Source organism: Phaseolus vulgaris, unplaced genomic scaffold (genome assembly GCF_000499845.2).
Source record: "Phaseolus vulgaris cultivar G19833 unplaced genomic scaffold, P. vulgaris v2.0 scaffold_15, whole genome shotgun sequence".
Classification (NCBI taxonomy): domain Eukaryota; kingdom Viridiplantae; phylum Streptophyta; class Magnoliopsida; order Fabales; family Fabaceae; genus Phaseolus; species Phaseolus vulgaris.
This window is the reverse complement of record NW_027174084.1, coordinates 807,249-822,398: the sequence shown is the minus strand read 5'-3', so window position 1 is coordinate 822,398 and position 15,150 is coordinate 807,249. Positions and strand designations below refer to the sequence as shown.

The following is a 15,150-nucleotide window of genomic DNA, read 5'->3' as shown; positions in this document are numbered from 1 at the left end:
AACCCACCATCCAATTTTCAACCATAATTGGTCACAAAAGCTAAAACCTTTTTGGGTTCTTATCATCTTCGCTCAATTCACCAATAACAGAGAGAGAAAAAAAAAAAGGGTACCCAGAAGGAAACGAATCCGAAAGTTCAAATCTTTATGAGATATAGATGGCCGACATGGAAGAAATTGGACCTGATGTCTGGTGTGTCTATTATGTTTTTTTATTTCCAGAACTTTGATTTAGTGGCATGTTCTTCTGCAATAAAGTTTCGTATTTTCTCTTTGCATAGTCTTTTTAGATATTTTTTGCTGTTTATAACTTGTGAATGCTATGAATATGGTTTTTTATAATAGCCTTCGTCTTTGAATTTCTATGGGCTGTTGTCCATCATAACTTTTGAATTTTGGGATTCGTCCTATGGGGATTTCATACTGGTTGTGAAATTTTCAATCTGATACGCTGTGTTAAGTTGTTAACTACTGTACAACGATTTTACTGAAGAATCCGTGTTTTGGAAATGGTTGGGAGATTATTGGGCACTTTAATGTTTAATTGTAATGGAAATATGTCTGGTTTGAGGGAGAAGCAATGAGGATGCGATTTTGATCAGTGATTATTAATTAGTGAATGAATCCTGGTACAAACAATCGAAAAGGTTGCATTTTTTATTGTGCTTTGAATGTTCCAGTGGTCGTTTAGGACATTGAAGTTTAGTTTTATGTGTCTGGTGATTAGTGACCAAGTTAGCCTAAACTTTTGAAGTTCAAATCTGTACCCTTTTAACCAATCCAAGAGATTTTGTTGTATAATGAAGAATCTTCTTGCTAATGGTCATGTGTTGAACTGCAGTTCGGATCTGGAAGTTGATGATATTAGATGCCCCAATATAGCAGAGAAAGATGTCAGTGATGAAGAGATTGAAGCAGAGGAACTGGAACGGCGGATGTGGAAGGATCGAATCAAACTCAAAAGGCTAAAGGAAAGACAGAAGCTGGCGATTCAGCAAGCTGCAGAGAAGCAAAAGCCAAGGCAGTCCAGTGATCAAGCTCGTAGGAAGAAAATGTCCAGAGCACAGGATGGGATTCTGAAGTATATGCTGAAGCTTATGGAAGTCTGCAAAGCTCGTGGATTTGTGTATGGGATCATTCCTGAGAAGGGAAAGCCAGTTAGTGGTTCCTCGGATAACATTAGAGCTTGGTGGAAGGAGAAGGTAAAGTTTGATAAGAATGGCCCTGCAGCTATAGCCAAGTATGAAGCTGAGTGTCTTGCCATGAGTGAGGCCGATAACAGCCGAAATGGCAACTCGCAGAGCATTCTCCAAGACCTGCAAGATGCAACACTTGGATCACTCTTGTCTTCTTTGATGCAACATTGTGATCCTCCCCAGAGGAAGTATCCATTGGAAAAGGGTGTACCCCCACCTTGGTGGCCAACTGGTAATGAAGATTGGTGGTCACAGTTGAATTTACCTCATGGTCAGAGTCCTCCTTATAAGAAGCCGCATGATTTGAAGAAGATGTGGAAAGTGGGGGTGCTTACTGCTGTTATAAAGCACATGTCGCCTAATATTGCAAAGATAAGGAGGCATGTCCGCCAGTCAAAATGTTTGCAGGACAAGATGACAGCAAAGGAAAGTGCAATTTGGTTGGCGGTATTAAGCCGAGAAGAAGCTCTCATTAGGCAGCCTAGTAGTGACAACGGTACATCTGGAATAACTGGAATGCTACCTGGTGTTCCTGCTGAGAATAAGCAAGCTGCTAGTAGTGCAAGCAACTATGATGTTGATGGTACTGATGATGGCATTGGTTCTGTTTCGTCTAAAGCGGATCGGAGAATTCAGAGTATGGATACCGAACCATCAGATAACTTGCACAGGGTTACGAAGTCTGTCCAAGATAAAGATCAACCTAAGCGACCCAGGCCGAAAAAACCTCGTTTGAATTCAAGGGCTGTTGACAAACCACCAGCACAATCTGACAATGAAATTTTACATGTTGAGCCAAGAGGCAAAGGACTCAATATTAACCAGACAGAAGCACAAGCAGTTCGAATCCAGATCCATGGAAATGAACAGTCCAATGAGACAGATTCTGCTGCAAGGCCACTGGAAAAGGAGCTTGAGGTGCCTACGCAACTGCTGGCACCCGAGTTTGATCATTACTCTTATTTGCATACAAACAACTTAATTTCCTCGGAAAGTATTTATACGAGTGGAAGGCCAATACAGTATCCTGAGTTGCAAAACCCTGACATGCATCATGAAACCACTTATAATCTTTATAATCCAGCAGCAGGGCATGAGCCTGGTCATTATAGGCAGCAGCTACATCCTGGGAACAGCAGTGAAGCAAGGCCAGATATTGATGCAGTTCATGCACAAGCTGTGCATATGAAAGGGGATGAAATTACTGGAGGAGATTTGCAATATTTTGGTAAAGATGCATTTCAGAATGAGCTTGATAGACCTATTGATCACTCTTTCTTTGGATCACCGCTTAGTAGCATGTCATTAGATTTTGGAGGACTTAACAGTCCATTCCATTTAGATGATTTCTTGGGTGACGATGAAATGATACAGTACTTTGGAGCATAATTTATTGAAACTGCTAGCTCAGCAGAGACAGTAAGTGCTCTTCTTCTTCTCTTGTATAATGCTGTATCAAAATTGCATATCATGATCCATGACTTCTGTACTGTATTTTATCCATCCTTTTCCAGGAATAACAAAAATTCCAGTACCTGTTGCTTATCTGGGTGAAGGTTCCAGATTGGTATTAGTGTCTATGGAGTTTGAGGTTCAATTTTTTAACTGACAGGCTATAGGCACGCACAGTATTAGAAGAACTGAAGCATGAAGTCCTGCATTGGTTAGCCCATTTCCATAACAATAAACATGTTTTGGGGTTGCATGTAAAATTATCAATTGTTGTATTCACTGAACTGCACATATGAATGTTTAGCTAGTATTTTTAGAATAGGGTTGCCTCCAAATTTAATAAATTATCCTTGTTTCCATGCTCTGTCCTATGCTTGTGCAGGTTACATAAAAGTGCAATCACATGTGCTTGTTTCCAACATCCCCCTTTGCATACCATTAACATGTTTCCCTAGGAGGGAAAGTGATCTTTTCCTATGGGTGAAAAGTTTGACATATCATATATCATATACTGATAAAAGTTATGAAAGGATTAGGATCTGATACAGTGAATTTGAGGATCTAAATGGTGGGTTTTCCAACAAATCAACAATTGTGCAGTTGTCCATATTAGGAATATAAAAGAGGGGTATCTCTACATTATTAAAATGAAAAGGTCAGAGACATTGTGATAAGACTCACTTGGGCTTAGTGCTCAACTACACACTATGGAATCAATAATTCGGTGCCGGATAACGTAAGGAGCACTGTCATGATGTTTTAATATCATTTTCACTCTATTTTTCTTGGTTCCTTCCTTCCCCTAAACTACATCCTAAACCCCTTCAAAAATTGTTTTAACATAATATCACTGTTATGGGATCTTCCTCTTCCTCGGACACATCATATAAGATTTTTGTTTCTCTACGATCACATCTCAATTCTAAACTACGTTCCACCTCTTACACTTGTTGACAAAAAGTGTGGGAAAAGGATAAAATTTGAAGTCTGTATCAGTATAAAGCTAAAATTTACCAGTTTTTCTTTAAAGAAACAAGCCTATGCTGTGCTTTCATTTGTAATTATAATCTGTTTTCAACTTTCAGACCATTTATATTATATTTTCTCTTTTTCTTTACGAATATGGTTATCACTATTAAACCCGTATTACCTTTTAACAATTTTCAAAGGTTTCCTTTGATCTTTGCGTTGAATGTGATAAATGGATATTTGATTTTTCATCGTTTCTGCTTTTAATTCGTTTGATGAATTGACTGACACGGAAATTTTTGTTCATTTGACTGGAAGCCATTTTTTTTATATTGACCACATAATGATAATCTGTATGTATGTGCGGTCCAAATAACTAATAAAACATTTATTAATTATATAAATCATTATTATCATACGGTAAAAAAAATTACTTTGACAAATTATAAGTTGTGTAAAATCATAGCATAGATACTACGGACTAAGATAAATATAATCTCTAAAATATAAGATACGGCATACGAATTTATATATTATATAATTATAAATTATATAAATTGATAATAAAGATTTATATATATATATATAACTGATTTTAACAAATATTTTTTAAATTAGATACTTCACTAATATATATCATACGAATTCTTACAATATATATCCTACGAATGTCTTACAAATATCAGTGTCTAATACGTGTATCCGATACGAATACACCATTTAACATCATTTAAGAGACGTGTCCGAGCCACGTAGATCATAAACAGTGATGAATGGGTAAAGCTTTTCCGTGGCTGCAGAAACTCAATTGCTTAACGATTATACTAAAAATTTGCAGAAGCTCAATTGCTTAACGATTATACTAAAAATTAACGAAAACTAACTTTTCATTTGTTTATTAGACCATGTGACCACCTTAATTCATCGTTTATTCGAGGTATTTCTTCGCATTGTTAAACACTGCAGTCAAAAAGGGGATGAAAATAATTCTTTACTTTGTGCAGAAACTCTTAAAAAACACATTGAATACCCCAAAGTCCCTACTCAATAAATATAGACAATAACAAAACAAAACTTCTAAGTACACATCATTTTCACCTCCTTTTCCTTTTCCTGATATTGAGAAAAACACAAAAACAGAGGTAACACAAATAGTATTAATTGATATATGCATATATACTCTGCATGTAAAATGGGTAAAACAAAAGAGCATTGTATTTTTTTCCCCATAACGTACAAGTTAAAACTTAATTCTCATTGCACGGAACAATATGCAAAGGAGTTAAACAGGAGCTTACAATGAATAAAATACAACATCAATACATCAGTACATAATGAGTTGTTTACTATGGACAATTTATGCTTTTTTGCATTTTCGAACCCTACAAACTTGCATTGGATTTGGATGTGACAATGTTCCAAGAGCGCAATGCTATTACCAACACTAATACATCAGTATTTCGAATATTGTTTTCCATGATATAAATACAGTGCGTCCTGGCAGTCCTGCGCTAATCTCAAAAGAAATTTATCAGCTACATCTCTTACAGATTGTCCTCAACCTCAACTGAAACAAAACAGGTAATGGTATAGAAACCGTCTTGTTTTCCAATCATGGCTGAAAATATTATTTTTACAGAACATGCTATGAAGGGTGCACGAAAGAAATCATTTAAACCAGCATATAAAATATTTAAACAAGTCTAGGGACCCTCTAATTATACTTTAATTTAAGACAGTTAAGTACCTGCCGCTATCCAATAAACCTGCAGCCCTCTCTTAGGCTGCCGATATTTCTTTCATCTCGTTATAATCAGAATTCAGCCTTCTCTTTCTCAGTCTGCCGATATTTCAGTATTATCAACATCAACATAATTTACAAACCAAACTTCTTTGGTCTCAAGAATGTGGAAGAACCCTTTTGTAATCCTGGCATGGAGATTTGCTGCTGACGCTTAGCTGTCTTTTCCTTCTCCTTCTGTTTCCTTTCTCTCTCAACCTCTGCCTGTACCTTCTTCAAGTTCTCCATCTCCTCCTCCATGGCTGTTTTCTCTTGTTTCTGTTTCTTCTTATGCTCCAGTAATGATGTATCAGAATCCTTAACAGAGAAAAACATGGGTCCCAACTCAGCCAGCCACTGGGGCTCCACTGCCGTGGCACACTGCATGTACTCCTTCGTGGTCAGGATTAACTCGTGATAAACCACATACTCAGGATTGCAGCCCATACCATAGAGAGCACTACTGGGATGAAGATGACACGGCATCCCATTCCGGCAGTTAACATACTCTCCCACACCCTTTAACCTTGCTGCATTGTGAAAATATGCAGAACAAATTGCTTTTCTGACAATGTCTGTATCAGGCCAACATGAGGTTAAGGGGATCTTTAAAGTCTTGAGGATGTCAAGCAACTGGGATCTCACCTCTCTAGCTTTTCTTAAACCTTTGACATGCAAGTAATGATCATTGCACCAATCACCTCTGTAATCATGCTGTTTCCATTGCTGATAAACGTTGTACAGGGTTAAATGATCAGACTCTGGCACAAAAAATCTTTCCCGCGCGGCATCACTCTCCTCTGCCCGATCCTTGGGTCTGAAGAAAACAGATGGCACAGAAAGCATGGAAACAATTGTCAAAACCTCCTCAAGACACCCTAACAGATCACCCGTCAAAAGCATCTTGGCAAGTGGAGGGTCAAGCGGAAATTCAACCATTTTCCACCCAAGCTCAGTTAATCCCCCCACATTGTTAAGCGCACCCAGCACCCACAATTGGTACATCGAATTGAGAATATTATCTTGCGGAGGTGGATCCATGAAATCAAAATCAAGTAGATTTTCAACTTTCAGAGATTTTAGCAACAAGACCACATTACCAAGGTTAGTCCTCTGAATCTCTGGAACAGGACTGGGCAGCATTTCATTTAAGTAAGCACTCTCAGTATACAACCTATAGCATGTACCAGGGCCAGTTCTACCAGCTCGACCAGCACGCTGGTCAGCAGCAGCACGGCTAACAGGGAAGACCTGGAGAGCATCCATGCCCATCCTAGGGTTATACACCTTCATTTTACCATAGCCTGAGTCTATCACATAGAAGATACCATCAACAGTTAATGATGTCTCAGCAATATTAGTGGCTACAATGCATTTTCGGGCTCCATCTTCAGCTTTCTGAAATATCTTAGCTTGTAAATCGGCAGGAAGCTGAGAGTATATGGGAAGAATCAAGAGTTTTGGAACAACTTTATTTGAAGACGACATCATCTGCTCCATTCTCTCTGCAAGGGCATAACAAGCTGCCTCAATCTCATCCTGGCCAGTCATGAAGATAAGGATGTCACCAGGAGGACTGGTTATATGAATAGTCATAGCCTGCTTCACTGCACCTTCAACATAATCTTCAACTGGAGTTTTACTCCATAATATATTAACAGGAAATGTTCGCCCAGGAATGTTATAAATCGGTACACTGCAAGAATGCCACAATTAGGTTGAATATAACAAAAATCAATAACAAGAAACAATGCAAGATAACAAGTGAAATTTACCTTCCAAAAAAATTTGAAAATTTCTGTGCATTCAGAGTTGCAGATGTAACGATCAGCTTGAAATCACGACGTTGAGCTACAACTTTCTTCAATATTCCAAAAAGAACATCAGTGTTTAATGATCTTTCATGGGCTTCATCCATGACAATAACCCTGAAACAGTTCCAAACAAGATGGTTGATAACATTGTTTTTTATTGCAAACAAACAGTAAGGTGTGAAAGCAGGGGGCAAGATTTGTTAATGTTTCCATACCGGTACTTGTCTAGATCAGAATCTTTTAGTGTTTCACGTAGAAGTACACCATCAGTCATGTACTGTAAAATTTAAAAGCAGAAGTTTAGAGCATATCACACAGTTTATGATTAATGTGTCCACTATCAACATAGTTACAGTATATGGCCACATCATGATACAGAGTGTAGATACCTTATGTCAATTAAAGAAAGTACAATGAAAAGAAGCTACACGATATCATTGTAACATGAAGCACAATAATTATTTCTAACAAATACAAGTTGGGTTCACCTTTATAATGGTACTTGGCCCAGTCACATCTTCAAAACGTATTGCATAGCCAACTTTATCACCCAACTCTGTATCCATCTCTTCACTAACTCTCTTGGCAACACTCATAGCTGCCACACGTCTTGGTTGGGTGCAACCCACTATACCACCTATAGTATAACCATCCTCATGCAGATACTATTCAGAAAAATCAAATGTTAAGATGTCTATCTGGGATTCTGTTCTTGATGGATAAACATTAATTAACAAATACAAGATATTGGCATAGAAAATAAAAAGACTATAAAACCTGTGTTAATTGTGTTGTCTTTCCTGAACCAGTTTCTCCAACCACCACCACCACCTGATTTTCACGAACCACCTACACATTGTATATCAAGAGAAATATTACAACATTTAAGAAACAACACTGAGAGAAACAAAAACTCCAAATGGAAAAGGGACATGTGAAAAATTACAAAATGCAAAACCGTAAGAGGAGGACAGAAGGAAAAGGGACTTGGTTATGCTATATCAAAATCATATGATGATAAATATTGAGTTAACATGTTCAATCCTAGTCCCCTTCCACATGATATAAAGATGAATAGAACTATAATGACAAAGATATCCATGTCCTAACTTTGAACCTTTAGACTGTGATTGATTGTGATCATTAATTACATAATCCAAAAGATTGAATGTAGGTTCCTAAAATTTTGACCAAAAACGAACCTATCAATAATTGACACATGCATAACCAAGAAAAAAGGTCAACCTGTAATAAATCTTCTCTCACTGAAAAAATAGGCAGATATTGTCTTTGCTCTGCAATGGTTTTTGACTTAGCAAAGTCACTCACGGCTTCTCCCCCCTTCTTCAAATGCTGTGAAAACTTAGCCTCCTCCTTAAAATCAATTTCCCCATCTTCACCCACTTCAGCAGTGTCTGCATCAATCTAACATTTGCAAAATTTTAAATAAGATGAAGTCTTCAAACATGAAAAGAGAAAGCAAAGGACACAATTACTCCAGATTCCCAGAAGAATACCTGCTCTGCTGTTTTCTCAACGCCCAAGATATCACCAAGCTTTGAGCCTGCAAGCTCCCAAAAGCGTTGGCGAGACTTGTTCATACTCTGCTTCTCATGGATTTCTCTAACCAGGGTAGACCCTTTACGAGATATTATAGCCATGTCAGATGTTGGATCTTTTAATGGCATAATTGGTTCAGCCTGCTTAGTGAAAACAACTCTGCCATCAAGGAAAGGAGGCTTTGTATCTGTGGCCAACAGGGAGAGAGTAATTAGTAAAAAAATGGAGTAATACCACGCAAAAATAAATTAAAACACCAAAGTTGACCGGATGAATATTTACCATGAACAAGAAGAATAACTCTGTGCTCTTCCTCATCATCGAATTCAGTCTGAATCTCTGTACCTCTAACAGCTCCAGATCTCAGCAGTTGCCTATCCTCCCATTGAGCATTATCAGCTGTCAGCTGGGACAACTTCTTGCTCTGTGCAAGGGACATCTTGGTCCCATCTCTTCTAACCTGCATTATTGACAAAAACACTTATAAGATAACAAAACCCATACAACTTGCCCTAAACAGCATGCACCAACACATTAAACGCTTCTCAAATAAGCAAAATCAAGAATATTTCACCATACAGAACAATAAGAAAATATGTGCATAGTACATACATACAACACATTGCAAACACTGCCCCTAAAACACAGATGACGATTGTTGTGTGAATAGCTATTCTCTGATGCACAAATACGGTGAGAATATTGGATACAGTACATGTATCAAATACATTACAAGTCTGATATAGTGAAACATAAATTTTTAAAATATAGGGTACAATATACTTAAGATGCATATTCAAAACAATCAAAATCCTCTCTCTATATATTAGAATAACTATCTTGAACAAGAGTGTAAACCCAAATGTCATTCACCCAAAATCCCCAAGATAGTAGATTGCAACATAAAACATATCCATCATCTAGCTTACCAAACCACAACCTTGTGAACATAGACACATAACTGATCCAAACTAAATCATGTTACTCAGAAGAATAACTTTCAAAGATTTCAATCTTTAGCTAGATGAGATTAAAGTAAACATAACCAAATTAAAATATCACAATGAATAAAATTTTCCACGCAACCATCTATAAACTACAATATTCAAATGATAAGATGTAGAACTTTATCACATGCAAGCTTTTCCATTTTATCAGATCTTCTTATGGCCAGTAACTGGAGTTTATGTACTTTACATTTTAATTGGTAGCAGGAAGCTAAATGACTAACAATTGTGCCGATACAAGCAAGGAAAAGTTAGTTTAAACATGTCAAGAAATTCTAAAAGTTACCAGTCTCTTGGCCAACTCAGCCTCTTTTTTCTGAAAGGAAGCTTCATCTCCAAGAAAAAGTGATGAGTTATCGCCATCAAACAATGTGCCACCTTCCTCTCTGTCATACCTTCATGATATAATTATAATTATTAAACTATAAAAAATGAAAAAATAGATTTTGCAAATTAAAAACTACAATGCGATGTGAAAAAGAATCATCTACAACTTCAGCTGTATCATCACTACTAAGGTAAAACTTGCATGATGAGTCCCCTTTTGAATCTATATATCATAGAAGAAAAAAATCAAGCAATTTAAGTCATTAATTGTAAAAGACAAGCACAAAAAAGGAACCATCACAATATTCCAATGTATCATTATTATGCACTCTGATCAATGATAGCACAACAATTTTCAAATTCGGTGATTTAAAACAATATCAACTAAAAAATACTCTTCAAACTATATTTAGATACCATGCTCGGTCAGCGTCGTATTCCATCTCCAAACGCATGCTTTCAGTAATCTCATACTTGTGGTCTTCACCCAAATCAGACTTATCCGCCACTTCATCCTGGACACATGAAAATCACAATTATATAAGTTGATGACATAGCATGCATATTAAAACTAAAAAGTAATCCATAATAATTAGTGTGAAAGAAGAAAACCCGAAGATATTCAGAACTTTGCTTTATGTGTGTATATATATGCTAAAAGATTTATTTTAGTTGCTCAGCATAGTCTATAACGAATTATCAAATTCACAAGGGAACTGTCAGAAATTAGATGCAAAATATACCTGAAACGTATTTGAAGATTCAGATGAAAAATTCAGCTGATGTGATCGTCCACTGTGTCTAGAAACAGAAGAAGATTTGGCTGAATATCCAGAAGCACGTATTGGGATAGGAGATGGAGAAACATGGTCCCAGGGGGAAGATGAATTAACTACATTCAATTCAACAAAATAAAAAATATTACTTCATAGACTGCCGTCATAAAATTGAATTATAAGGATTAAAAACATTAAAATTATCATATTTGAAATAACATACAGGATGAATGAGGTGTGTTGCCCCCCAACCATGGTGAAACTAATCGAGCATCCGGTGAGGCACCTAAAAACATTGGGGATGGTGAAGGTTGATGACGTCTAGAACTAGAGACACTGTCCCTCCGTGGACTTTCACCCCAATCCCACCTGCCATCATCCCAGTCAGACCTGCCTGCAAGTGCAAAATAGATAACGCCTAAGTCATAAACAATAGCTAGGTCTTCCAGTGCACTGAGACTAATTGTAAAATAGCGTATCTTATATGCCAATTCAATATAATTGGAAGCAAAAGGATTTTAGTATTCTAAGTACAGATAAGTCAACAATATTTCTTGCTTTCAGTGCTTGGATTAATCCCAAAAACCCTAGAGGAAACAGAAAAATAGTATTTGCGTACCAGGTGTTCTCCTGGAATCTTCATATCTGCTTCGCTTTCTACCATTATCACGGTCATACCTACTATGTGAATCCCTTTCTGAATAAGATCCTCCCTTACTCTCGTAGTAGTTACGATGCCGCACTCTTCCACTACCAGTTCTTGAATCATCCCTGAAATGCCTCCTCTCATTCCTGTTATCCTCCCTGTCATATCCTCCTGAAGGTGATGGAGGAACCTTCAAAATTGATATAGCAAAATTAGAGATATGCAGCAAAGTGTCAAAATAATGAGAATTTTATTGAATATAAAGAATCTAAAGCAAAAGTGTTTCTCATTCCTTTTCTTCTAAAGCAATTAAAATAAGACCAATAAATATGAAATGAAAAAAAAAGGTAAAGAGAAAAAATCTTACATTTGAGACCACTTGCTCAGTTGAACGAATCTTGCTGGTATCACCATAGTGATCTTCGGTCACAGAACTTCCTGTGTGGACAAAAACCCACAGAACCTTATGAGGTTATTATTTGCTTTGCTTGAGTAAAAACTAATAACTAAATCCCAACATACAAAAGAAAACCTACTTAAAAAACAACTTTAAATTATCATTTTCGAGACATTAAACATGTAGAGATAAAGATATTTCCTTTACAACTATTATTTGTACTACATTGCTGGCTCACTTTACATATCCAACAAGCTTTGAATTCACCATTTTGTTAATTTTTTGTCCCTCATAAATAACCCATCAGATGACTTTAAAGAATACACATAAACCTCCTGAATGGAAATCAACTGGTGAAAACAACTATACAAAGAGAAATTAATTATATAAGTACCTGCATGTGTAGTTTCACGGTATCTCCTAGTGTGTCTGTGTGTGCTGACAATCGCACCCTGTTCACTCTCTTCAACAACAGTCGACTCAGACTTATCTTCATCTTCTGCAGATGCAGCAATGGATATGGTTCTTTCTTTTGGCAACTTGAATCCCCCATCATAGTGAGTCCCTCCCCGTTTTGCACTGGCAAGGGCATCAAGTCCTATTAAGTAATTTATTAAGATAAACATCGTACAGCATCAGCATTCAGTACCCAAAAAATGTAAAACATAACACATAAGAAACAGATAAACAATAGAACAAAAACATAGACTCCTAATTCAAAAATGCATATAAAAACAATACCTAAACGAGATTTTCTCTCTTGAGGCACGTAAACCACTCTATCCTTCCCAGAAACACAGAGTCCACCACGGGTAGGTTTTTCTGGTTCCAGTGTCGTAGTAGTCTTGTTTATGTCAACCACTTCAGAACAAGCTCTATCTTTCTATTCACCAACAACAACAAGAACCGATTAAACTACATTTCGAAACAGTTTAGTAAGATGAGAGCAATAAAACGAATTCGATACTGACCTCCATGATATAACGTAACAGAAGTCTTCGTCACGAACTCTACACAGCAAAGTCTACGAAGAAGATAACCGAGAATACCACTGTATTAAAATGGGACTGAAATTAAGAACCTCCCAAAACCCTAATCCCTAAGGTTGTGTTTCACATGTCTAAAAGTATCACACAGATGAAAGATGCAAAGATGTGTCTCGATGATCCAGTAAGGGTAGTATTGAATGGAAGGGCAATGCTTCCTTGAGAAATTGTGCCAGGCGTAAAAGAAATGTTATTTTAGATATAGTTAATAGTTATACAATCTCGATTAAAGAAATGAAGGGCTTCAATAAAACAATCAAAACAAACAATGCAAAACAACTAAAGGCATTTCCAAATAGCTATTTAAGTACATAATTATGCACAATTCTCTTCTAGCATAATCTAACTTTATGATATCAAAGAAAAAATAGAAACAGCTATCCACGTTTCCGTCCACTCTAAGTTTTAAATGTATTGTTCATTAATAATTTAGACAAACGGAATGGCTCTCTTGCAATTCACACACCACATTCATGATTAAGTAGCCAATTGCATTGTAGGTGTTACATGTGACACTGAACATACTCATATTCTAAAAAGTTAGTGCAAACTCAATAAAATTCATCTATCTGTAGTCTAAACCTGCATCTAACCATGGTAAAGTCATACAGGGTTTAAGCAGAACATAAATAATTAATCATTTGCAGAAACTGAAGCCGTTTGTCATTTATTTAACACTGTTCTGTAAGGCTAGGAAGCATAAAAAGTAAAATGAAGCCAAAAAAATTCAGAGATTAAGCGTAATTTAAAGAAAGCAGAGGTAACCTTACACCGAGTCGAACCCCTTTCCTTCTGCTTTGCCTTTGATGCGAGAAACCTGCTTCAATACGCGCAGATCCAAGCCCTAACCAGGTGTTTGAGTAACCTGATATTTTTTTCTTCTCAATTTGGCTTCGGAAAACAAATTAGGGTTTATCTGTGGAAGATTACAGGATAATCTATACGTTCAGGTTCAGGAAAGATGATAGAAACGCAAAATGGGCAAAAATGTGTTATTAAATAATAAACCTATAAAAAATAAACATATATGATATATGATATATGAAAGATGAAAGATAATAATATATAATAAACAAGATAATAGTAACATTATGTGTGTAAATAATAGTATTCATACATATATTTATAACTGAGTTATGGAAGAAATAATATTTGATTAGTATTATATCTATACATATATTATATTCATATAAATTTTATATTGTAATATTTTATTATAAATTTATGTATATTACATTTTTTAAATATATTATTTAAACTTATATTTAATACTTTAATCTATTATAATTTATTTTTATCCATATTTTTTAAATATTATTATAAATTTTACGTTTATTTATGATTAAAAAAATTCCCATTTTAATAGGAAATCTTCGTTATTAACTAAGTATATGGATGATTAGAGATAATATTTAGATAATATTTAATTTTTTAAATTAGTTATAGAAACGAAAATGAATATATATACTTTGCCGAGTCCACAAAACCCTTCAGATCAGCAGCCTACAACTTACTAAATATATGAAAATACTTTTTTTTTTCAATTAGAAAATAAATTAATCTTTAAAATTCCACTTTTTCACCCTCTTTCTTTTTTCTTGATCTATTTTATCTCATAATTTCTTGTATTGGTTGATCACTTATTTGAAAATCTTTCTGTTTTTTCATTTTTTAGAAACATTTTGAATTATTTGGACTATACTTTTTATGAATAAGTATTCTCTCAATTTATAAAATTTAGAATAATTTTAAAAAATATAGTTTTTTTGGATTACATAAACTAATCTCGAATTCAAAATATATTACATAATCTAAAATTTAATTTTATATAATTTAAATTTTGGATTATATAATATAGAAAAGAAACTTTCAAATTATATAATTCATAATATAAATTATACTTTAATATAGAAAGCGCATTTTTAGAATACAAAAAGTTATGAGGTGGGAGAAAAAAAGTATGGAGGTGCAAGAAGAAGCGGCCTCAGAAAAAACAGGCAATTTCTCCCTTCACCATATCAATTTCAACGTGCACCCAATCAATTCTAGAAAATGACAAAAATATCCTTCCTAAATGACGAAAATAACCTTACATAAAAATGGGAAAAATTATTTTTGAAATTTTTATCTGAAATATTTTGGATTTCAATTTTTGGAACATATTTTTAAATTCTGAAATT

General features: G+C 35.4%; 2 protein-coding genes across 5 annotated transcripts; one reads left to right on the top strand and one right to left on the bottom strand.

Moving 5' to 3' along the window:
* Positions 1–90: 90 nt before the first annotated feature.
* Positions 91–3,005, top strand: LOC137817000 (ETHYLENE INSENSITIVE 3-like 3 protein; the record flags this gene model as incomplete). The annotated part of the gene is given in 3 exon segments (XM_068620195.1): positions 91–193; positions 842–2,615; positions 2,711–3,005. Coding segments are annotated over 2 exon segments (1,779 nt in total). The 3' UTR covers positions 2,586–2,615; positions 2,711–3,005.
* A 1,800-nt stretch (positions 3,006–4,805) lies between these two features.
* LOC137816999 (pre-mRNA-splicing factor ATP-dependent RNA helicase DEAH7) lies at positions 4,806–14,009 on the bottom strand. Of its 4 annotated transcripts, none has more exons than XM_068620191.1 (19): positions 13,736–14,009; positions 12,896–12,948; positions 12,666–12,807; positions 12,319–12,522; positions 11,895–11,965; positions 11,501–11,717; positions 11,105–11,275; positions 10,849–10,997; positions 10,523–10,620; positions 10,065–10,173; positions 9,054–9,231; positions 8,729–8,958; positions 8,457–8,636; positions 7,989–8,060; positions 7,700–7,876; positions 7,427–7,488; positions 7,173–7,325; positions 5,365–7,093; positions 4,806–5,184 (listed from the first exon to the last, which is right to left on the bottom strand). In XM_068620191.1, the coding sequence occupies exons 2-18, from the start codon at positions 12,899–12,901 to the stop codon at positions 5,494–5,496; spliced, it is 3,819 nt and encodes a 1,272-aa protein (XP_068476292.1). In that variant the 5' UTR covers positions 12,902–12,948; positions 13,736–14,009; the 3' UTR covers positions 4,806–5,184; positions 5,365–5,493. The 4 variants fall into 4 exon arrangements, with proteins under 4 accessions (XP_068476292.1, XP_068476293.1, XP_068476295.1 ...); XM_068620192.1 differs by having other exon boundaries at positions 12,896–12,975; positions 13,736–13,982; XM_068620194.1 differs by having other exon boundaries at positions 13,741–13,982.
* Positions 14,010–15,150: the final 1,141 nt, after the last annotated feature.

Coding starts and splice junctions, on each gene's coding strand:
- LOC137816999 (XM_068620191.1), bottom strand. Junction 9,232..10,064: donor CTGAGTTGGCCAAGAGACTG/GTAACTTTTAGA, acceptor TCAATAATGCAG/GTTAGAAGAGATGGGACCAA. Junction 7,326..7,426: donor TCTGATCTAGACAAGTACCG/GTATGGAAACAT, acceptor GAACTGTTTCAG/GGTTATTGTCATGGATGAAG.